This window comes from Solanum pennellii, chromosome 12 (genome assembly GCF_001406875.1).
Source record: "Solanum pennellii chromosome 12, SPENNV200".
Classification (NCBI taxonomy): Eukaryota; Viridiplantae; Streptophyta; class Magnoliopsida; order Solanales; family Solanaceae; genus Solanum; species Solanum pennellii.
Window position 1 is genome coordinate 848,156 of NC_028648.1, and position 23,890 is coordinate 872,045.

At 33.2% G+C, this 23,890-nt stretch overlaps 3 protein-coding genes across 4 annotated transcripts; 1 reads left to right on the top strand and 2 right to left on the bottom strand.

Annotated features, from left to right (window-relative positions):
* Positions 1 to 265: 265 nt before the first annotated feature.
* On the top strand, positions 266 to 3,591 carry LOC107007687. The gene is made up of 2 exons (XM_015206399.2): positions 266 to 418; positions 1,566 to 3,591. The coding sequence occupies exon 2, from the start codon at positions 1,623 to 1,625 to the stop codon at positions 3,354 to 3,356; it is 1,734 nt and encodes a 577-aa protein (XP_015061885.1). The 5' UTR covers positions 266 to 418; positions 1,566 to 1,622; the 3' UTR covers positions 3,357 to 3,591.
* Positions 3,592 to 6,537: 2,946 nt separating this feature from the next.
* Positions 6,538 to 7,483, bottom strand: LOC107005504 (probable E3 ubiquitin-protein ligase XERICO). Its single transcript, XM_027913876.1, has one exon. It carries the CDS (start codon positions 7,468 to 7,470, stop codon positions 7,012 to 7,014), a length of 459 nt encoding a protein of 152 aa, XP_027769677.1. The 5' UTR covers positions 7,471 to 7,483; the 3' UTR covers positions 6,538 to 7,011.
* An 8,181-nt stretch (positions 7,484 to 15,664) lies between these two features.
* On the bottom strand, positions 15,665 to 23,337 carry LOC107007493 (zinc finger protein CONSTANS-LIKE 9-like). Of its 2 annotated transcripts, none has more exons than XM_015206133.2 (6): positions 23,114 to 23,337; positions 21,615 to 22,306; positions 20,520 to 20,747; positions 16,999 to 17,297; positions 16,666 to 16,794; positions 15,665 to 16,531 (listed from the first exon to the last, which is right to left on the bottom strand). In XM_015206133.2, exons 2-5 carry the CDS (start codon positions 22,185 to 22,187, stop codon positions 16,668 to 16,670), a joined length of 1,227 nt encoding a protein of 408 aa, XP_015061619.1. In that variant the 5' UTR covers positions 22,188 to 22,306; positions 23,114 to 23,337; the 3' UTR covers positions 15,665 to 16,531; positions 16,666 to 16,667. The 2 variants fall into 2 exon arrangements, with proteins under 2 accessions (XP_015061619.1, XP_015061620.1); XM_015206134.2 differs by having other exon boundaries at positions 21,615 to 22,326.
* Between the last annotated feature and the right edge of the window lie 553 nt (positions 23,338 to 23,890).

Below are 23,890 nucleotides of genomic sequence, written 5' to 3' on the forward strand. Positions count from 1 at the left end.
CCACCCCCACCCCCCAAAGCACAAATTGGCTAATAATGAAATGTTTAAGGACAGACTTTACAATCCCAAACATGAAATTTGCCCAATTAGACAAATAACTCAGAAATTTTGTCTGCATATTCATGACACTAATTTCCTATAACTAAAATATTCATTAAAAGCAACTAAAATGCGCCAAGTGCGTATAACACCAAAATCCAATTAATCTAACGGTCTAAATTAGATTTTAAAATAGTAGGACATGACGTGCGCATTTTAGCAAGCATCCTTGTAGTCACTCATTATGAATCTTTAGCATTTGACTCCAGAAAAATAAGGAAATCAAGAACCTTTTCTTCCCCTTTTTTTTTTAGGGAAATAATGGTAGAATCCATTTTGAGCTAAAAGGGGTTCATAATCAAGATTCAAGATTCATGAGGTAATTAAAAAAAAAATTTTGAATGTATAAATTTTTCATCATTTCACCATTAAAAAACTGACCCTTCATTCAGATCTGTGAATTTTTTGCTTTATTTTGTTAAATGAAACATTTTTCAAACACCCTTTGCTTCTGTTTGTGGAGTTCTGTTAATACTTCTTAAAAAAATTGTGTCTTTGTGTTCTAGGATTTGGAGGTTTGTGTGAATTGCTTGTGGTGATAGTGATTGGAGAATGGTTGGCTTTATTTTGTCAAATGTGGCATTTTTGGAGCACCATTTGCTTCTGTTTGATGAGTTCTACTCTCATGTGTTACATTTTTTTTTAAAAAAAATGTATCTTTGTGCTATAGGATTCAGATTTTTTTTATTTTTGTGAATTGCTTGTGGTGATAGTGATTGGAATTTTTGGCTTTGTTTTATCAACTATAACATTTTTTGAGCACCCTTTGCTTGCGTTTGTTGAGTTCTACTTTCATATGTTACATATTTTGAAGATATTTATGTGTTTGTGTTACAGGATTTAGAGGTTTTGTGAATTTCTTGAGGTTATAGTGATTGGGATTATTGGCTTTATTTTGTCAAATGTGGCATTTTTCGAGCACCCTTTGCTTCTGGTTGTTGAGTTCTACTCTCATATGTTAAATGTATATATTTTTATAATTGTGTCTTTGTGTTTTAGGATTTAGAGTTTTTTCTTGAATTGCTTGTGGTGATAGTGATGGAGAATGGTTGGCTTTGTTTATCAACTATAACATTTTTTGAGCACCCTTTGCTTGTGTTTGTTGGGTTCTATTCTCATATGTGTACATATTTTAATGATTTTTGTGTTGTACGATTTAGAGGTTTTTGTGGATTTCTTGTGGGGATAGTGATTGAAATTATTGGCTTTATTTTGTCAAATGAGACATATTTCGAGCACCCTTTGCTTCTGTTTCTGGAGTTCTATCTCATATGTTAAAGATTTTTATGTGTTTGTGTTTTAAGATTTAGAGATTTTTGTGAATTTCTTGTGGTGATCATAGTGATCGAAATGTTGGCATTATTTTGCCAAAGGTAACGTCTTTCAAGCACCCTTTACTTCTCTTTGTGGAGTTCTGTCCTTATATGTTTACATATTTTGAAGATTTTTGTGTCTTTCTGTTTCAGGCCTTGGAGATTTCTGTGAATTTCGTGTGGTGGCAGTGATTGGAAGGAGTAGGAACAATGGTGGGTCGATCGCCAAGTTTTCTGTCCCGGAATGGAAGTTTTAGGCCAGAAAATCTGGGGCAAAATGCATTGGCAATTATAGGGAATCTCTGTTTCACTATATTTGTTGTTGGAGTTTTGATTTTTACTATAATGGCTGCAACTTATGAGCCTGAAGATCCTTTATTCCATCCTTCGACGAAAATCACTAATTTCCTTACGTCTAAATCTGACGCCACGTTTAAAGCTGATGACACTGTTATGAAGACTGGTGAGGACTTTATTGGTGCAAATCAGAAAGCATTTTCTACCTTCATAAACCTAACTGATGTCGACGTTTCGCTGTCAGCTACAGACAGTGGCACTGAGAGTGATCCTGATTGTCATGGGAAAACTGATGAACCAATTGATTGTAATGATCCAGATGTGTTTCATTTGTTGATGAGAGTAGCTATTGAGAAGTTCAAGGATATACATTTTTACAGATTTGGGAAGTCAGTCCGTGGATCGAATGATAGTTCGTGCCACATGGCTTGGCGGTTTAGGCCTAAGGATGGAAAGACTGCTGCTTTTTACAAGGATTACCGCGAGTTTGTGGTTTCTAGGTCGGAGAACTGTACGCTTAGTGTGGTGAGCATTGGAGAGTATCATACTGGTGGAAATGCTCGGAAAAGGAAGAGAAAGAGCAAGGACAGAATTTCTGGTAAGTCAGACGAGGGGTTTGAGAAAGCTGCGAAGACAGGGGGACAAAACGTTGCTCTGCCTGAGGTTGGTGAAGCTGTGAACGACTCACTTCCTGTGGTGGAATCAGAGAGTTCTTTCAAGCGCGGGAAGTATTTGGTATATCATGGAGGTGGAGATAGGTGCAAGAGCATGAACCATTATCTCTGGAGCTTCATGTGTGCGTTAGGCGAGGCACAATACTTGAACAGAACATTGATAATGGACTTAAGTATTTGTTTATCGAAGATATACACTTCATCTGGCGTAGACGAGGAAGGAAAGGATTTCAGGTTTTACTTCGACTTTGAGCATTTAAAGAATTCAGCATCAGTTCTTGATCAGGAACAGTTTTGGGCCGATTGGGAAAAATGGCACCAAAAAGATGGACTATCTCTCCATCTTGTCGAAGATTTTAGAGTTACACCAATGAAGTTATCTAAACAGAAGGATACTTTAATCGTCAGGAAATTTGGTAACGTGGAGCCAGATAATTACTGGTACAGAGTATGTGAGGGTGAGACAGAATCTGTTGTTCAACGGCCATGGCATTTGGTATGGAAGTCAAGACGTTTGATGGACATTGTCTCGGCTATTGCCTCTAGGTTGAATTGGGATTATGACTCGGTTCATGTTGTGAGAGGCGAGAAGGCTAGGAACCGTGAAATGTGGCCACATCTTGCTGAAGATACTTCTCCAGACTCTCTTCTATCTAGTTTGAAAAACAAGATAGATGATGGAAGGAACCTATATATTGCGACAAATGAACAAGAGACATCTTTTTTCAATCCTTTAAAGGATAAGTACTCAACACATTTCCTCGGCGACTATAAGGATCTTTGGGATGAAGGCAGTGAATGGTATTTAGACACAGCAAAACTTCACAATGGAAGTCCTGTCGAATTTGATGGTTACATGAGAGTTTCAGTTGACACTGAAGTTTTCTTGAGAGGTAAAAAGCAAATCGAGACATTTAACGATCTTACTAAAGACTGCAAGGATGGTATCAATACCTGCACTTCTTCCAGCTGATCTGTGTACTCACAATGGTTTACCACCACCGCGGTTGGGATAAATCTTCCGATATATAGGAAAATTCTTTGATCATCAAGATTTCTGTTAGTTTCTCTTCTGGAAAAGTATAAATTTGTTTCATTAGTTAGCACATTCTCAGTTTTGATTCGCGCTTGTATTTTCTTCATTTTGGTAATTTTATCAGATTTTTATGTTTGTTCCTTTCTTGGATTGCTCTGTTTGAACCATGAAACTTTTGATAAGTAGCACTGGAAATGCTTCAAGTGTTATTGACATAGCTAGATGTTATGTCCCACATCGACCCGACGAGGAGAAATCGGTCTTTTTAATCATTTTGGGTTATTGTCACCTCTCGAGCTAGAATCTAGGGTTGAGTTAAGATTTGAGACAGGTAGATCTTATGTCCCACATCGACCTAATGAGGAGAAATCGGTTTTTAATGTCCCACATCGACCTGACGAGGAGAAATCGATTTTTAATAATTTTGGGCAATTGTCACCTCTCGAACTTGTATCTAGGGTTGAGATAGAATTGAGATTTATTATATAAATTGAGCTGCGAAGGTTTCCACCTCATTTCGATGGAATTTGATATTTCTATTAATTTGCATGACATTTAAAACCATATATGAGACATTTAAAAAGCTTAGATATAATTTAAACGAAAAAGTTATTCGATCTAGTATTATATTAAGTAAAGAAAAAGAAAACCATTTATTTTAAAAATAAATAAATATTCTAAGCACTTACATATCACAAAAAAAATCCTTAAATAAACTTTTGCAAATTTAAAGGGTGCAATTTAATGCTACAAGATAATAATAATAATAGTAAACAAACAAACAAACAAATAAAAAATAAGAGTAAAAATAGAAAAATAGTGGTGTAGAAAAAAGAAAAGAGATAAACCTCAAATCTAAAACTAAGAAAGAGTCAAATACGGAAAAAAAGTTATATTTTTTAATTTCTTTTTTTAAAAAAGATTAATTAAACCAAAAATAAAGAAATAATTAAACAATGCAAAACATTTCTCTCTTTCATATAATATAATAATTACTCATCTACTTTTTAACCCCTTTTGCATCTATATCAATTTTCCAGTCTTTGCAATTTTCAGGTATTAAATTTATCTTCTTTTTATGTTTTAGTATTCCAATTTTATATGTTGGTCTTTTGTTTTTTCTTCATATATTAATTTATTTTCGTATAATCGATTTCAACTTGCTTGAAAATGAAGCGTAATTGTTGTTGTTAATTGTTATGAAGATGGGAGTTGGATCATTATAGGAAGATTCGAATGTCATTTATGATCAATGATATTCTTCATATTTTTAGCATAATTTGTTCATATTTTTTTTTTTAAATTAAAGATAGGATTTAGTATTATGATGAATTCAATGATTTTAGTATTGTGATGTAGTTTCTTGGTGCAGAGGGATATTTGTTGTAAAAAAAGAGATCGAGCTCCAAAACCTTATTATGTAGATCAAAGACTCGCGTAACTCCCACTCGTAAATATATATATATGATATTTTAGTAAAGAAGAGAGGTATTCTAGGGCGAATACTATGAACTCATGCACCTTTTCGCGCAAAAAGCTTTTCCCTAGATCCTAATAATTGATATGAACTCAAAAAAAAAAAAAAACGCATTTACCCTCCGTCATTTCTTATTTTGAGACATACCATATTTCTATAGCGGAGCCAAGATTTTCACCGAAAAAATTCAGAATATGATAAAAGTAAATACACGAAGAAACAAATAAGTTCAATATCTACTGTACATATATAAAACAAATAACTTTATACATAATATAAACAGTGTAATTTTCCACTCCGCTCAACCCTACCTGGCTTCGCCCCCGGGGTTTCCACGCTTGAAAAAAAAGACCCGGGGAGTGTCATCCAAATCATTGGTCCGGTATGAGATGTAGCCTTTCCCCTGGGCAAGATGCCAAATATTTATAACGCTCTGGTAGTTCAAGGTCGAGATAGTGTTGGTCAACCAATTAATATGGCTTGTGAGGTACAACAATTATTAGGAAATAATCGACAACTTTCCATGTTCAAGCAGCTAATCAGTAAACGACTTCTCTGTCACTTGTTCTTATTCTTAAACCCTTCGTGCCCCATAGCTGTCGTAGTTAGATATCAAAGTTCTCCCTCTTAAACTTCTTGTACTTAATACCAATTGATTTTTTTCTTCTTCAGGATGGAACCACAACCAGCTATGGCTCAACAATCAATTGACATTGCAGAAACTAGCAAGAAAAAGTTAAATCTACCACATATTATATGTCTAGAAGCAATGAAGAGCTCACCACCACTGTCATCCTCCACGCCTACTTCGCCGACAGTCTTAAGGAAGGCATCAAGTGTAAAGCACAGCTGCTTGTGTTCACCAACAACACATGCTGGTTCATTCAGATGCAGATACCACAGGAACTCTGGCTTGACTCGCACCAGCATGTCCGTTGGCTCGAAACTCTCTGAACTTGCTGCTGGAAAGTAACTTTAACAAACTTTCTGAATTCATAGCATATAGCTTCATGAACAGTCAAGGCTGTTTTCAGATATGAAAGTATTAAACATACAATAATAGTTATGTCATAATCATTTATCTTATTATACTTGATCATAAGAACTGTGTTAATTGATAAATGAGGTTGTAAATTTATGAAGGATGATCATAAGTTGCTTCTTAGTAAAATGTTGCATAGCTTTCGCGGAGCAACCCTTGTCAACCCTTCACTAGGAAGTTACACCGTGTAGATAAGTAAAACTTCCTCTATAATACATATTTACGTATATACTATATGTTAAATCCTCTTGGCTTCTTTCTGTGTTAATATCTTTATGTTTGACTACCCTTAGTGCAAATCCTGGCTACGTTGCTGCAGCCCCCACACCCCACCGTCTCTCTTGGTGTATGCAGTTGTCATTTGTCAACAACATACCCCAATCTAGTCCGACAAAGTGGGGTCTTGGAAAGGTAGAGTGTACACAGACCTTAGCCCTACCTTAGAGGTAAGAGGCTGTTTCTGACAGACCCACCCTCGACTCAAGGAAAAACAGTCCAGAAAAAGAACACACGGAAGTGAAAGCATAACGAAGCATTCTGAACAATTAAAGATCAGAAAATAGGAAGCAACTTTGTTAGAACATATTACAAAAAGGAAGTTTGAGAGAACACTGAGTATGTTATTGATAGCATATGCTCAAGTTCGTAGTTGCTGTAAGTAACATAAGAGCAAGTTTTGGGTAATATGTACAACAATGTAGAAGTTCTTGGTCATGCCAAAGGAGACTCGTCACTTGGAGAGGACGAAATGCATTAATAAGCTACACGACTACACCATGTACTATAATGTACAAGTTTTTGGTCACACGAAAGAGACCCGTCACTCTGAGAGGACGCAAAGCATTACAAACACAAGAAGCTAAAGGACTAAATCATGTACAACATAGTATAAGTTTTTTGGTCACACGAAAGAGACCCGTCACTCTGAGAGGACGCAAACCATCACAAATATGACAAGCTAACAGACTATATCACATCAAAGATCAAGCCTCCACATACTCAAGCTGTACACTACTAAGCTGTACATAATAACATCAGCAAATGAATGAAGTGGCACCGTAAAACGTTTAATCTCACATTGGACACGTATCGTCCTCTTCTTGTTGAGGCATCAAGTAATTTCTGCAAAGAGGACAAGTTACATGCCAATACCTGAGCCACTTCTCTAGACACAGCTTATGGAAAACATGACCACATGAGAGGCTGTTCACCCCTGCATCAGGCTCGAATTTTGTCAGGCACACAGAGCATTCTTGTTCAGGGTGGTTAGAGATACATAGCGAGTCATAACGAAATGCAGGCGTTCGGCTTCTGAACTCCTCCATGTATGATTCTGGTGGGCTTCCACGGCATTCAAGTGAGTCCAAATGTCCTTCAATAGAATAGTCTTCCCATGATGCGATACGGATGCCAATCACACGAAGGATCGAACGGAGTATCTCCTTGATAATGGAGATGGATATGGCTGTGTTTACTAGAATTACACCGAGTACTCCCGCATCTGCTGGAGTTGGATATTGTGAGAGGCCCATAATGGATTGGAACCTAGACAATGAATGAATATAAACACCATTAGAGAAGAAACATAGCACTTCAAGTAATATTAAAATGATATAATAGCGTAAACACCATTTTTATAAAGGTAGAAGATATAAACCATTTTTTTCCATATTCCTAAGCCTTGGTCGATAGAGTTACCAGGTCCTGTGCTACTTGGAGGAATAGTCGATGTGCGGACAAATGGGCCCGCGCACCATTATAAAAGAACAATTTTTCTATATATTTGACACTAGTTAATTTCTTCTCATTTGCCTTGACCTTGGTAAAACAGATAAACCGATACTTGTGCTGATAGAAGGTAGCAGGTATCCGGTGGAATAGTCGAGGTGCACACAAGTTAAACCAAGCACCAACATCATCAAAAAAAAGATATTCGACATTTTGTAGGAGCACGTAAACCGATTTCTTGATTTCCTACTACAACTAAAATGGATAAGTAGCTTGCTCAGAGATAGTAATTGGTTTGGTTGTGATACAATCTTTGAGGTAGCAAAATTAGTAATTACTATTACATTACTACAATTCTTTTCAAGATTGTCCATAAGTTTAGAGCCTCAACACATTAACTTAAGTATTCAAAGAGAAAATTAGACAAACATAAAATCAGTTACTGAATAATCTCTCTTGGCAATCAAAAAAAGCCAAGTGATTGACACAAAAGTGTACCTTATGTTAAAATGATGATTATTTCTTCAAAAAAACTTTTGAAAGAGCTCAATATACTGGATCTGCATAGAACAAAGAAACAACACATTAATCACTTAAAAGCAAACAGTCAGTAAAACAACAATAAGAAACATAATCCAAGTTATGAAATGAAAACTGAAAATACATGAACTTAAAAACTCATATCAAACAGAAGAATCCCAATTTATCCAAAACCTCCACCTTTTGTTAACAAAGATTCCAACTTTATGCCATTTCACAAGGTAAAAAAACTAATTTTTATCAATACACAGCTCAAAACACTAAAAGATGGAAAACCAACCTCTGCCATAGGGGGTAGAGGGGGGGTTAGACATCAGGGTTCTAAACACCATAAGTTCAAAAAACTAAAAAATGACATTTTCTTGATTTTTTTTCACTTAACAAATATGTAATCACAGCAATATATGAACAAAATGTAAAGATCCAACATAGTATCAAGCATTTCTAAGTTTCAAGAACCATCATTTATCATTTTAGAAGTAGAAAAACAAAAAAATAAGGAGAGCCCAAAATCAAATAAAAAAGGGGCAAAACCAGAAGATTCATAGCAAATCTTGAAACTTAAAGATCTGTATACAAGTCATACTCAACTTTCAACCATAAGTGAAAAAGATTGCATTTTTTTGTAAATAAATTAAGATTATGAACCAAAAAAGAGGAAACATAAGCTCATAATTGAAACAAAGTAAGAAAAGGGTACCTAAAAATATGAAAACTTGAGACTTTTTGTTTACAATTTTTTTTGATTTTGTAAGAGAAGAAGTTCTCTTTTTAAGGGTTGATATGTTGAAGGAGTTTCATAGGATCCTTAAGGATTGAGACAGTGTTTGATAAAGCTAATGATGTTCACCTCCAAACACCCCCTTCTTCTATTTATACACAAAAAAATAATCAAACCTTCTGATCCAACACCACAAGTTGTTTGTCTGTTAGCCTCCCTCAATGTTTTCTTGACGTAATTAAATTTATATAAAGTTGAATAAGTAGAATAAAATATTGTGTTGGATGCGAATTGTTTTATCGGATGTTAAAATAGAATGCGTGTGTTTAGTTATTCAAGTTTTATACAAATTTTAGTGCATACTTAAGCATACTTAAAGTTTGACGAAGTAAATATCAGATGGGGACAATTGAAATTGAAAGACCATATTTATGTATCATGTTTTTTTCTTCAATATTAGTTATATAATCTTTTGTTTATACTTTCTAGTACAATCGAAAAACTGAAACATGTTTAAGACCATAATTCAGAACGTATTTTTTAGTACATGTGGCTAATCTATACTTATATTTCAGTTCATGAAAGTTCCATACATAACTAAAGTTATATTATCTAACTTTGATTTTGTTATTTGCTAGTCGCTACTCGCTTTTATAAAAAAAACATGTATAAAAATAAAAGAATACTAATAATTCATCCCTAAACTATTAAAGATATTCTACGTCACTCTAATGTTTCAATCAAGTCATCAAATTTCGTAAAAAATTATAAGCAAAAATATATATTTGAAAGGGAAAATGCACAAGTACCCCCTCAACATATGTCCGAAATTTCAGAGACACACTTATACTATACTAAGATCGTATTACCCCAATGAACTTATTTTATAAGTAATTTTTTACCCCTTTTCGATCTACGTGGCACTATCTTGAAAAAAAAAATCAAACAGCGTTGGGTCCACAAGATAGTGCCATGTAGATCGAAAAGGGGTAGAAAATTATTAATAAAATAAGTTCAGGAAGTAGTAAGACCTTAATATAGTATAAGTGTGTCTCTGAGATTTTAGACATAAGTTAAGAGGTTACTTGTGCATTTTCCCTATTTAAAATAAAAAATAAATATAAGAATTTCTGTATGTTCAACAAATATATGATAAAAATATACAACAAATCACAAATATTATGAATATAGTTAAATGTTTTATGTTTTCTTTTAAATAAATAAATAACATACTCAAACAAATATTATCATCATATAAAATAAAACAAAGATATTTAGAATCAACATTATCAAATTCTTGAATTTGTTTAATTGGAAATGAAGATATGGTCTTTCTCTTTTATTTGTAATTTTTAATATATATATATAATCTCTTTAATTAGTCCTTTTGGTTTTTTCCACATCATATTCCACTTAAGTGTTATGCTTTTTCTTTTTTCCTTCCCTATTTTTTGGTCAAATAACAAAATAAAAATTAAAGAAATATTAAAATTAGACCAAACTCACTTTTGATAAAAATTTTGAATTTATTTTTCAACAATTAAACTTGACTTGTTGAGCACTAAGCAAAAGTTCTATTGGCTCATAGACTTATCTTTACAATTTGCATTATTGCTCAATGTTTTGAGATTTTTTTTAATAATTGGAACTTTGTTTTAATTTAATAATAAATTGTCCATTTTTTAGAATCAAATTGGTAAGTTGCCTTCCATTATTCATTTCCAAATTTTGATAAGGAAATTAGTTTTTAATTCTTGAATTAGAAACTATGTTGACTTTGGGAATTGCTAACAATACTTCATGATAACAAATTCATTGAATCTTACCTAATATTTAAAAGGTTTTAAATATGAATATTATAAATAATTATTCATGATCAGATTTTTGTATAACAATTATTTTTCATAACAATGTTTTACTATGGTACTCAAAGTTTTTTATCAGATTTTTTAATATTATATTGTATTATATTTTCAATAAAACAACATTTTATTATGTCAGTTAATACATATTCAAATATATAATATTATTATAAAATTTCGATTATAATTAACTGTTATCAAGAAATTATTAGTCCAAAGATCTAAAAAGAGATCGTTTTAAATCATATCTTAATCAAGAGATATTTTGTTAAATCCACAAATAATGTTTGCTTATTTTTGGGTATCTAGGTTTGGTGTTTTGAAATATGGTCTATAAAAATATAATTAGATGCATTATTACAAAGAAAATTTTAATGAGGGAGTTTTTATAAGAAGGTATATATAATATCCTAAACAAATTTCACATCGACATGGCACGAAATAAATGTGAAATTATCGTAAGCTCAAAATAAATTATATTAATCACAAATTTCTCTGATTTTAATTATTCCTATAAATAAATAAAAAATCCTTTGATAAGAAGCATGTTAAATAGGCCTATATGAAATATGTTAGAATTAATCGAATCAATAAATTTCAGAATATGAATATCTTTTTTCTCTTTAAGAATCGTGTCTTGAGCAGGAATGTTATCAATCTTATCGAAGATTTTTTTTAAAAAAAAAAGTTCGAGAAGCAAAAAAATTGAAAGTTCAGATACACATCTTTTCTTCTGACGGTTCAGAAGCTTAGGCCCAAATGACAGTAATTTCTAATTGAAATTAGCACTTATAAACTTTACATAAGATGTCGTTTGACACATCCGATAACACATCCACTAGCTGATGCATAGCAAGTAAGAAAGCTCAGACCAAATAATAAAATCCGAAGTATGTCGAAAGTTATATAGAAAAAAAAAACCTATATATGAATGTCATAACCTACCTATATATGCCCCACCCCCACCCCCACCCCACCACCTTTGCTCTTTGCTTCTTAGTGCAACATTTGGACTAATTGGTCCATTTTAACTTGTCACCAATTATAGCAATGAGGGTCCATACCTTTGTTCTAGTCACCAACTACTTGTCTATTTTCGAAAGAAATTTTCACATAGTATATATATATATATATATATACATAAAAACATATAAATAAAGTATTCACTTGTACACTATCTTTTTCCAAGTGGCAACAAAATGAAAATAAGGAAAAATCATTTTCGAAAATATTCACTTCCACTTCTTATAGTTTCTATATTTCGAGTTTTGAATATAATTTATTTTATTTAATAGGGTATAAAAGATAATATTTTATCATAATGTATAGAAAGATATTTTTTTTTTCATTTGGTGTTTGATATCTGCATTAGAGTCTAAATAAGTCAAATTTGTATTAGGTAGGACTCACTCATATGGGTGAAGCCACCTTGTACTTAAGGGGTTCATCAGAATCCTCTTCACCGTATAATATTATTTATATATGGTTAAAATAATTTTTTATGTAGATATATTAGTTGTTGAACCTCCTTCGACTACTTCGTATGTTTATTTCTACAATTGAATATTTTGGCTCCGCTACAGTTTACTAAAAAAGGTAGCACTTTTTTTATACTAAATGCTCAAAATTAATATCTCTAATTAAGAAAAGAGTTATCACATCCATTAACACTATTATATGTGATCAAATAAATTAGCTCATCTCATATTTATTATGCTGACATAATACTATTTGGCTTTTAAAAATATAACAAAACAACAAGATCTTATACTAATTCTATTTAGCTATAAATTAGCAATGAATTATAAATAAAAAAAAATTCAATTAATTAAAAGCTATTTAGCAATAGATTAGCTGAAATTATTATATTATGTAGCTAGTTCAATATTGTAATATTGTCTAATAGTGATCCTCAATTTCTTTTCTTCATTACATTTTTCTTTTTTCCATTATAATACTTTAAGTTCTATTTATATACTATATACTATATATCTCTTCAATTAACACAAAAGATATTAATGAATTTCTAGCATTTAAACCATAGGTGGGGACCCAATATTTCTTTGTTTCTAACTATCATGTTATATAAGATTATGTGTCAATTTTAGAAACAAATATTTTTCCATAGAGCACCCCCACACCCCTCTTCACTATCTTTTATACAAGTGGCAACAAGAAAAATATTACTTTTTCTAAAAAGAAATAATAATAATGAAAATATGGAAAATGATAGCATTAGTCATTTCATCATTATAGATATAAAAAGAACACAAGTCTGTATTAAAGTATCGATTAAATTTAAATCGTACACTATCGAATTTATTTAAGGTGATAATCTTAATAAAATTTTCTTCATATTTATAAAATTAAATTTGAAATCTTTGATTAAAGATAAAACAGTCTCATCACTGTATCAGAGTCCGCGTGGATGACAAGTCAAAGTCTCTATCTAACTCTTTAGGGTTCAAAAGGTGGATGGGGAAAATAATTATAGTTATCTAATAAGCTTTCACATCTTTTAGATCCTTTTATTCTTCAATGATTCTAATCAAGAAATGAACATGTATACTTGAAGATAAGATAATGTTTTATTCTTTTGTACCAAAAAAGTTATTAGCTAGTCCTATTTTATAATAGAGGTGTTACACTACTAAAAATAAAGTGAAAATAATATTTTTCTAATCCTATGTAATTTTTAAATATATAATTTTTGAAAATAATATATATTCATATGAATGCATAATTAAAACTAAATATTTTGATCTTTCTACTTCGAATTTCTTCACAAAAAAAAAATTTGGAATTTAGGAGTACTATATATGTGGACAAACTATATATGACTTTCTATAGATATTTTTTGTTCTTGGAACTCTCTAGAATAATTAAAAAGGCCTATTAAATTATTGAATATAATTTTTAAATTTAAAATTGTATATAATCGTAAACTGCAATTAGATATTATAATTTCGAAATAAATTATTAGAGTGGAGAAGTAAAATTAAAATAATCAAAAAATAAAAAATTTCAAAATAAATAATCCACGAATTTGAAAATTTAGAGTTCTAAGAGTCAAGTCATTATTGATAGACAATATTTTTGTCTTTTAATATGAAATATTTTTTATTAATATTTAAATTAATCAAATGTTAAAATATATATTAGATAATATTAAATTAATTATTTTTTTTGTTGGATAGTGGATACAAACTCAGTCTTCACGTGGCCAAAATATTAAATGAATTGAAGATTATTATTTTTTTACCCAAAATATAAATAAATTATAAAAAAGCATACATACATACTTTTCATATGATATTCACGTGTCTTTACCTCGTAATTTTGGCCAATTTTGTTACTTTATAAAACTAGATATTTGTCCTCATCTACCCAATAATAATAAAAACAAAAGGAAAATGATAAATATATATTTCTAAATTATCGTAAATGATGTCGAAATACACTATTTCATATTTTTGAAATGTTGATGTGTCTGTCGTTCAAAGCTAAAGCATATATATTGTTTATACTAACGGATATATACGTGTTATAATCTTATCCTTCGATCTGACATTTATTGAATATCAAATCAATGGATAAGATTGCACCATGTGTTCCTATTTAGCCTTCGGTTAGAGTGAAAGACATAAATACTCTAGTTTTTAAACGACAAGAACAAAACTGTTCAAAAAATATGACGAAGAATATCTACACGCATGATTAAATAATAGTTAAAATGACATTAAACAATTTCTATTCAAGAATTATTGAAATTCCAAAGTTTGACAAAATTTCATCTCAATAAATTCAAATTCCATTCCAACAAGACTACAAATGATAGAAACTTGATTTAACCCCCACCCCCAACCCAAACAACAATAATAAATATATCAACCAAAGTGACTAATCATAAATTTTGCTAAGAGTACCTAAAAATTCAAATTAAATATAAGTCGTCTTTCATCTATGTATATTTCATATAGATTAAAAAAATAAATTGACCATTCGTCGATTTATGCAGCTACGCTCTAGGTCAATTTATGAAGCACTTCTTAATAGACGAAACAAACTTCATTGAAAGTTTAGCTATTTTTGAGAAAAAACAGAATTTGTCATTGAATTCTTCGACTTCTGGTTGATCTGAAAAAGAATTTCCAAAAGAAAATTGTGGTGACGATGAATTGTTCCCTTCGAAAAAATCCGAATTTTTGAACTTTGGTATATGAATTGGTTGATTTTTCAGAAGGTCACTCAGGCTAACATAAGTATATTCAGCCATGATTTCCTTGGATTTTTTTTTTTTGGGTGAAACTAGAACTTTAATTTTTAAAAAATGTAAAGAATTATGTTTTGTGTATTGAAAAACAAAATATATGGGAGGATATATATAGCACAAAGTACAATAATTATGTAAGATGCTTGTAATATGAATATAGATTATGTGACTATCTTTTTTTCTTGAGATAAAATTGGATTAATTCATTAATTATAAGTTTATAGGAATTAATGGTGAATGAAATAAAATCCAGTCAAACCTCTTTATAATAATTTTGGTTTATTCGAAACATTTATTCCACACATTTTATAGTGATAAATATTATTGGTTTGTTATAAACGAAAAATAACCATATTTTTTTTTATTAAATTTATGTTATAGAAGATAATAATAATATATATTTCTATAAATCTATGAAAATGAGTCATTCGCGGTGTATACTCAGTGTTATCAGCATATAATGTATACACATGGTTATACTAAAACAATTTAGTTTTTTTTTAAAAGAAAAAAGAAAAAAGAAGAGTATTTGTTGGGCTATTGTGTAAAAATCTCATATAACTACAGTAACTAATTAGAAACTTGTAATACACTATCAAATATATGGCATTATATAATTGAATTTCAATAGACAATATGATAAACTGAGGTTTGATACACAAAGCCTTTCGCGTTCACCTATGATTCGAAAAAATATCACACCCCAAACAACCTACGTAAGCATTAGTGACTGTTTTCACGTCTCGAACACGTAAAAGAGACAATAAGATGATAACACATATCCCAATGTGATGTCCACAGAACCAAAAACTACAATTTTTGTGTTATTATTACAGAGTGATAATATTATTAGCCCTCTCAAGACTCTGCTACACAATATAACGGCCGATTTACACAAATAGCCACCTTTTACGGCTTTGTACATAGAAGATGGCCATTTTTTCAAAACTAGACCAGTAGTCTGAAGTTTATAATCCAAAAACTACTATTCAAACCATGGGTCTAATGTAGAAAAAAGTGGCCAACTTCTAAATACAACGCGACAAAAGTGGCTACCTGATGTAAACATCGCCATTTTATCTTGCAACATAAATGAACTAGTTTACAAAAGCAAGCTTTCGTCTCTCTCGATAGCTCGTTATAGCATTTAAATTCTACACACTGATCATAATATACATGATATGTTAACATAAATAGCCGAGGAATTCACAATCTCCGGACCTAAGTAAACGTAAAGCTAAGTTCATGAGTACTTCGAATGAGTGAAGTTACCTAGTTAGAGTTGCAAGAACAGAAGCAGAGAAAGTTCAGCGTACTCGTGGTGAATCTTGATCACTCTCCAGAAAGAAGACTGATCATGTAGGCTCCAGAAATGACGAACTCTCACTTCTCTGCAGCATTCTTTAGTTGACAAAATGAGGCACGACGTATCTGCTTTGAGCTTCGTTGCTCAGAAACAACGTGATCCCCTGAGACACAATCATGCAATATGTCATCGCGACCACAAGTATGGTATTCTTTCATCCATTAGAAAGAAACGTCAAATCAATTAAAATGGATTGTTTGTTTCATAGTATAGTTGCATATGTGATAACAAGTTTACCATCAATAGCTTCTGGTCGGGAGAGGATCATAGTCGTAAGCATCACCAGCCTTGATAAACCGTCCCTTCACACGCCTTCTGACATCAGCTCTTGCCTTACGGGAAACATATCTCACTCGCTTGTCAAATCTATTACATAATAAAGAAGACTATTAAAAGGTATTCATAACCTACTCCGGGATCATGGTGCACATAAGCTTGAGACTCTTATTAAAAGTGGTACCGTTTCTCGGTTTCAATGTGATACGATGATGGAACTGAACAGAACTTGAGACGGTACTGACATGTACATATGAGTAATAACATATCAACGTTTAGTAAACAAGAACTTACTTCCTTGTCTTCTTTTTTTCCTTATAGCGCAACACAGCATTGCTCCTGCTAGTCGATGTCGATGAAATTTCAGGACATGGAGGACACCATGGTGGCTCGCCCATTAGGAGCATCGGGGAGACTCCACAGTCTTGGTGATCTCCAGCACTGCATTCTCCACCAGTTTGGTTGGAAACTGAGAGACTAGATTGTCTAGCAAAGTAAAGGATAGAATCCGTTTTGCAGCTCATAATGGAATCTGCAGATGCTGCATCGCTACATGTTGGCTGCACTGTATTCACACGCGCATTTGATAATCCCTGGTAAAGCATTAACAGGTTTAGGTTCATCCACGTTTAGTATTACAGGCGCAAGACTTCCCCGGCAAGATCAAAGAATAATCACAGACGACATGATAAAAAGTACCAGAACACAATAAGACGAATATAGTGATATACTGTTCACAAACATAAAGATGTTGGAAGTAAAAGAGAGAAAATAGACGTTCTGTACTACAGGAAGGAATCAATATTTTTGTTTTGGTATCTAGTACTAGATCGTTGAGGGTCTACCGAAAACAACCTCTTTACCAAGGTAGGGGTAAGGTTGCGTATACACCACCATCCCCAGAACCCACTTGTGGGATTACACGGGGTATGTTGCTGCTGTCGTATCTAGTACTAGATCCTGCTGAATGTTGGGGAACCAAAAAAGATATGTCATCCAGCAGCAGAAAGAATGTGTTGCAATTAAGAAATCAGGTTATCTGCAAGAAAACCTTACGACTCTTCAATTGTCAAGCAAATCCAGATGAAAAATTACAAATGTCAATTACTTCAACAACGTAAAGTGGGGTTTAGAGAGGGTAGAATATACACAGACTTCACCCCTACCTCATAGAGGTAGAGAGATTGTTTCTGAAAGACCCTCGGCTCCAGCGCATCGAATCAAAATAGTTGTGAACGAAGAAATACGGCAATGAAGAAAACTAAAACGGAAAGCGAAAAAGGAAAAGTAATGTCACATAATAACAGATAAAAAAAAGCAAGAAACTACAAGAATAAGGCTAATACTACGATATACACGGTGCTCCAGACTATCACTCAACCTAGTCCCACCGAAAAGCGCGAAAACACTAAACAACCTAATCCTATTAATCTTCTACCCTACTCCACGGCCTTCATATCCTCCTAGTAAAGTCAATTACTAAAAAAAAAGTGATTATCTCCACTCCATAAATTGGTGGTCGGAAATCCTTCAAATATTCAATTTATGTTTGCTGATGATGACTAGTCCAATGCAAACATATAAGTTCGGATCTAGTTCATACTCCATATAGGCAAGAGGAACAAGCCAACAACACCTTAAGAACCAGTCTCAGGCATAGTATGGAGTATACATGGATTTTATGCTGCATATTAGTTCTGTTTGTAGCCGAGGGTCTATTGGAAACAACCTCTCAACCTCAAGGTAGGAGTAAGATCTGCGTACACTCTACCCTCCCGAGACCTCACTTGTGGCTCAATCTGGGTATGTTGTTGTATTAGTACAGTCTGTGCCAGCTCTGACTATAGAAATCTGAACATCGTAATAACTCCAGAGCAGACATTTTCTTAACATCATATTGCAATGTAACGAATTAAAAAAAAAAAAAGTTCAGCAATGATGACTGAACAGAATTACATATCCAAGATGGTCCTTCCAACCAATTCATTGTGAACGCTTGCGTGCTAATTCAGCAAGTTGTTCGTCTTCCATTTCTCGACTAACTGACTTCTAACCCATTTCTCTTACTCCTCCCCCTCTCACAAACTAAACGAATCACCCACACAACCAAAACAGAAAAATACAGCTATGCAATGCATTCTTCAAACACTGCACATAAGCAACGAACAGTAGAATGTATATGTTTATAAGACAATATTCAATAATACTCTGAAATATTTCAAATGCTCTGTTGACTTGTCTATGATAAAATGAAGGGATCAATTGTTGAAAAACAATAGCAGGAGCAGTCGTCACGCCTGCATGTGTACGATATCTACATGCCAGAATAAAATTTTCAACGTCTATAGATGATTTACTAGTTGATATTTGTTTAAACAAATCTCATTTCCTTTTCTGTAACTGAGACACAAACCCATCATATACAGACACACTGAATTCATTAAAAGCATCAAAACACAGCATTTGACATCACATCCAAAAGTTTAAGAAAAACAGACATAGTCCAAAACCTGCCACAACATATCGCATAATTGTCCAACCTACCGTGATTGAAAAGAACCAATGGAACTGGTATTATGTAAAAGGAGTACTACTATTAATAGTACATGGCTACAATAGAAATTGGTGCTGGGACTATCAATCATCAAGAACTTAGAAGGAACCTTGATCATGCGAAAGTACTAGTTTCCAGCACCTCAAACCACATGATTATTTATCAATTGGTGCATCAGTTGCAGGTCCAACTTTAGCTAAACTATACGAAACTTTCCTCATGCAACGTACTACTGTTTTATCATTTTTATAAACTGTAGTGTCTGGACAAGCTTGCATGCACCTCGACTAATTCCACGGGATAGCTGTCACCTTCACCAACAACAGGTTACAGGTAACTCCTTAAGATACTACTATTTTTTCCAGTCCAATAAAGTTTGAAAAGCTAGAAGTATTCCTTCTGCATCATCCAACGGGTAGTATTAATGTCAATTGCTTGAGTGGGAATTAATACCAGTCAAGTGACAAATATCAAAACTAGCGGAAAACTCAAAAGAATCTATCTACCTCTTATTTTTGTATTGTACTTTTTCCAGCTAAATTTATAATTTCAGCCACCAGAACACATTCCATTTGGGTTTTGACTCGCTATTCACAGGTTAGAGTTCTTCCATCCCAGATCAATTTCTCTCACTTCAACATAACGTTGACAGCGGATACAAGTTTATTGGAAGTATCACAATGGTGTAATGCCATTGACAACTCACAAGACCACCAAGAATTTCAACTTAGCTCCAAAAGGTAATTTACGGCGACCAGTCATACAATGAAACAACATGATTTTTGCTGCTGGGTGACTAGGGATGAGACAAGACCGACCATTTTTGGGTACACCGGTGATTAGACTAGCGCTCTCCCCCTTGAAGAAATCTGTAAATGGTTAATGCTACAAATTAATGAAGACCGGTCCCCAGCCCCTGACAGTTGAGTGTGGCATTCTCTCTTTCCTTTTCTTTACAAACAACAAAAGGCACAAACTAGAAAACTACAAAAGAAGTTACACATTTCGTGGACATCCTTCAACATGAAGAGAAATGTTTGTGATTAGTGTCAAACTGTCAATAAAGAGAAATGATTATACTAACTAGACATGACGAAAGAAAAAGTCAGGTAATTCATAAGTTCTTGATCGACCTAACAGTAATAGTAATGGCATCATGGCATGGCATCACTCTGAGAAAACTAACAGTCAATGAAAAGTATATGACAGTTGAAGTATATGCAAGAGTTGTTAACATGATACAGTTAATCCTCAGACCCACCTCGGTAGCATTGACACCATGGTAGCTGTAGTCGGCACCTTTTATGTCCTTCATCCCAAAGAAGCTATCCAAATTCTCATTCTCAAATAGCTCATCCGGATAATTGAGAGAATCACCAAATAGCTCTTCATAATTCTCAATACTCAAGTCCACCGCATCCATAATGAGATTATCACAATAAGGATCCTCCTCAAATAAACTAGAGCCTTTTGCTCCCATATAGCAGCCCTGAAAGTCGATAAAGATGATAACTCAAGAAAATTCTCAAAAGTGACAAAAGGAGAGACAATCATGCTTCAAGCGCAGACATTTTCAGTCAACCATTTCCCCTCCTCCCCCCCAACCCACCAATCCGTCGGGATTCGGGAATCAGGAGCAGAGTTGCTAAGACTGCTTATTTGGCAAGATGATGTACGACATATCGACAAGATAAAAACAGAAAATGTGGAAAAAGATCATTTCAAAAAAAATTATCATCAATATAAAACGGTCCAAACTTGCATAGTTGCATATAACAAACCAGCCAAGAAACATTTTAACAGGGAACAAATCCAGGACTACGAATATCTGAAGAACGGCACTTTTCAATTTAGAGGAACTGGACCTACCACAGACCGATTTCAAGAGAAGAAAGGTGAACACATGCTAAATAACCAACTCAACCTTTACGAGATACTCGGATGTAATGCAATCAAATGCTAAATAAAGAATATGGAGTTCTTCTGAAGATAGAAGAGAACGTGAGAATTAGAGTATATCTTTCCTCAATCATTTTGACACTCTTAGAACTCCACTAATTTCCTGTGAAGTGTAATAAAAGAACAATGCACTGTCATATCCAAAATCAAGTTTGTTAGGCCATCCCTGAAGAATACTTGTTGCAAGATAACCTCACTGGTCTAAGGAGCCAGCAGAGGAATACAAACAAAAAGAGTGTGTGTGTGTGTGGTGGGGGTATCAACAGTCAATTGTCATAGCTTCATCAAGGACATGACACTCCAGAAACATGGGAATCAGTTCCACAAAGTTCCATTCAGTATCAAAAAAAAGATCAGGCAAAATTTATTAACTTCTACAAAAAGCAACATAGATTACCTTCGATGAAGATTCAATAGGCGGTTCCATATTATGAAGCTTGTTGTCAAAAGTAGGCATAGACGATTCCACTAAAAGATTCGATTTTTCTGAAATACTCATGTCGTTCGCTTCGACTGCAGCACACACATTTTGTGAATTGTCCTTTCCTTGAGGATCTTGACCATCTCTAGGACGGTTATCATTGATGCTCATTGAACCCATTCTCTGTTCACAAGTATCACCAATTGAAGGGTCATCTAATAAAAATGACCAGATATTAGAAAGTTCAGCAGCGGAAGGACATCCCGTATAAGAATTAAGTGCTTGTCTCTTGTGCATTGATGAACCTGAACTAGAACTAGCATGACCTGACCAATCACAGTTCTGGCAAAGAGATATTCTCTCCTCAACACATCTAACAACTGCTGGTTGTGAATTACATCTTTCACATATAAGCGTCCTGGAATGACGTTGCGAAAGGGCATTTGCAGAATGGACATTTCGATCACACGACAAACATAAGCAAGCTGCATCAGACCGGCAATATACAATTGATCTTTGCTCTCCACAGTATTCACATATATAACCCATAATTTATTTTTTCTTAGTTATTCTAGACCAGAACCAATGTACAGATCTTTAACCTTCAAGAAGAAAGTTTACAACTTTTCGCGACAGAAGATGATTTGCTCAACTGATTTCGTACTCTTCTGCAATAAGCAACAAGAATCTGCATTTATCAAAAGCTAATGACTAAAAAAGATGCAATCTTTAATATAGTACAAGTCTATCCTTCATATTCTGATAATTTTTCCCATCCAAAATAAGAAAACTTACCTTCTTTCATGAATTCAAATTGAGATCTTGGTCAGCAAAATAATACTTTTAAATTCAACTTAAAAGATAATAAAAAAGGAAAAATCAACTATGCCACTTTAGTCAATAAAGGGAAAAAAGTGCTACAAACTAATTGAGAATCAATCATCCAGACAAACAGTGTAGGACTTTCACAGTCACAACTTCCTTTCAATCTAAGTATCATTATTATCTACCACAAAAAAAAAAAAAAAACATTTTTTTTCTTATTTAATTATCTTAAGCTAGAGGGGATAGAAATTTGAACAACAAGGTAAAAAGAATCATCAACAAAAGACACCAAAAACAAACAGATTGAGCTCAAGAGAAGCATATAGAAAGATCTAAACAATAAAAATTTGAGAAACTTCAAAATTATCAGCAGTCCACAAACAGATCAAACAAGAAACACCAAGCAATCACACAAAAGATTCAAGTAAAACAACCTCAATAAACTCAAAAAAAACTAACTTTTTTAACAAAACATTCAAGCACCCCATGTCAAAAGTAAGACTTACAAGCAAATTCAAACAATGGAAATTTGAGCAACATCAAAATTATCAGCAACTCCAACAAAGATTCAAGAAAACAACCTCAATGAACTCAAATAATGAATAAAAATCAAAACTTTACAACAAATTCAAGAAAGTAACTAACTTTACCTGTTACAACCTTGAAGCTGACCAAAAAAATCAACACAACAAAAGGGAAACAAAGTACAGATAACCCCTTTTACAGCAGCTTTTTTTTTTCTTTTCAAAGGTTAGAAGAAAACTCCTATCAAGAAAGATGACCCTTTCTAAAATATCTTTCTCTATTTGTGTGTGGGGGTTGTTTTTGGAAGTCTTTTTTTAAAAAAAATTAATTTTTTTTGGTATGTATATGCTGATGAACTGTTGTTGTGATAATATCTACAAATAAAATACTATTAAAGTTGATAAAAAAGTGCAGGAGAGAGAGAGGGGGAAGGGGGTGTCATGTGGGTCCCTGTCCTTTTCAAGAAAAGGAAAAGTTATGCCTCTCCCCCCAAACACCCCTACCCCCACCCAATTTGGTGGAAAAGTGTGTGATGTGGCACATTGTCTTTCCTTGATATTTTTAGTCTTATAAAAAAAGCAAAAGAAAAAAGCATTTTGGCAGATGTTGTGTTATGAGTAATATAGATATTTTAGAGGGAGTGATCGGATTTGGATTAACGGGTAAAGTTATTATCACGTGATGAAAAGGCCACAGGTTTAAGACTTGGGAATAGTCTTTTACAGAAATACAAGATAAGGTTGCCTACGAGCTATACATAGGCTCTTGCGATTTGGTCCAGCCCTTTTGTGATTTTGTCTATAGCGAGAGTTTTAGACAGGTTTAAGCTTTGGGAACAGTCTCTTATAAAAATGCAAGATAAGGCTGCCTACACGCTATACAAAGACTCTTGCGGTTTGGTC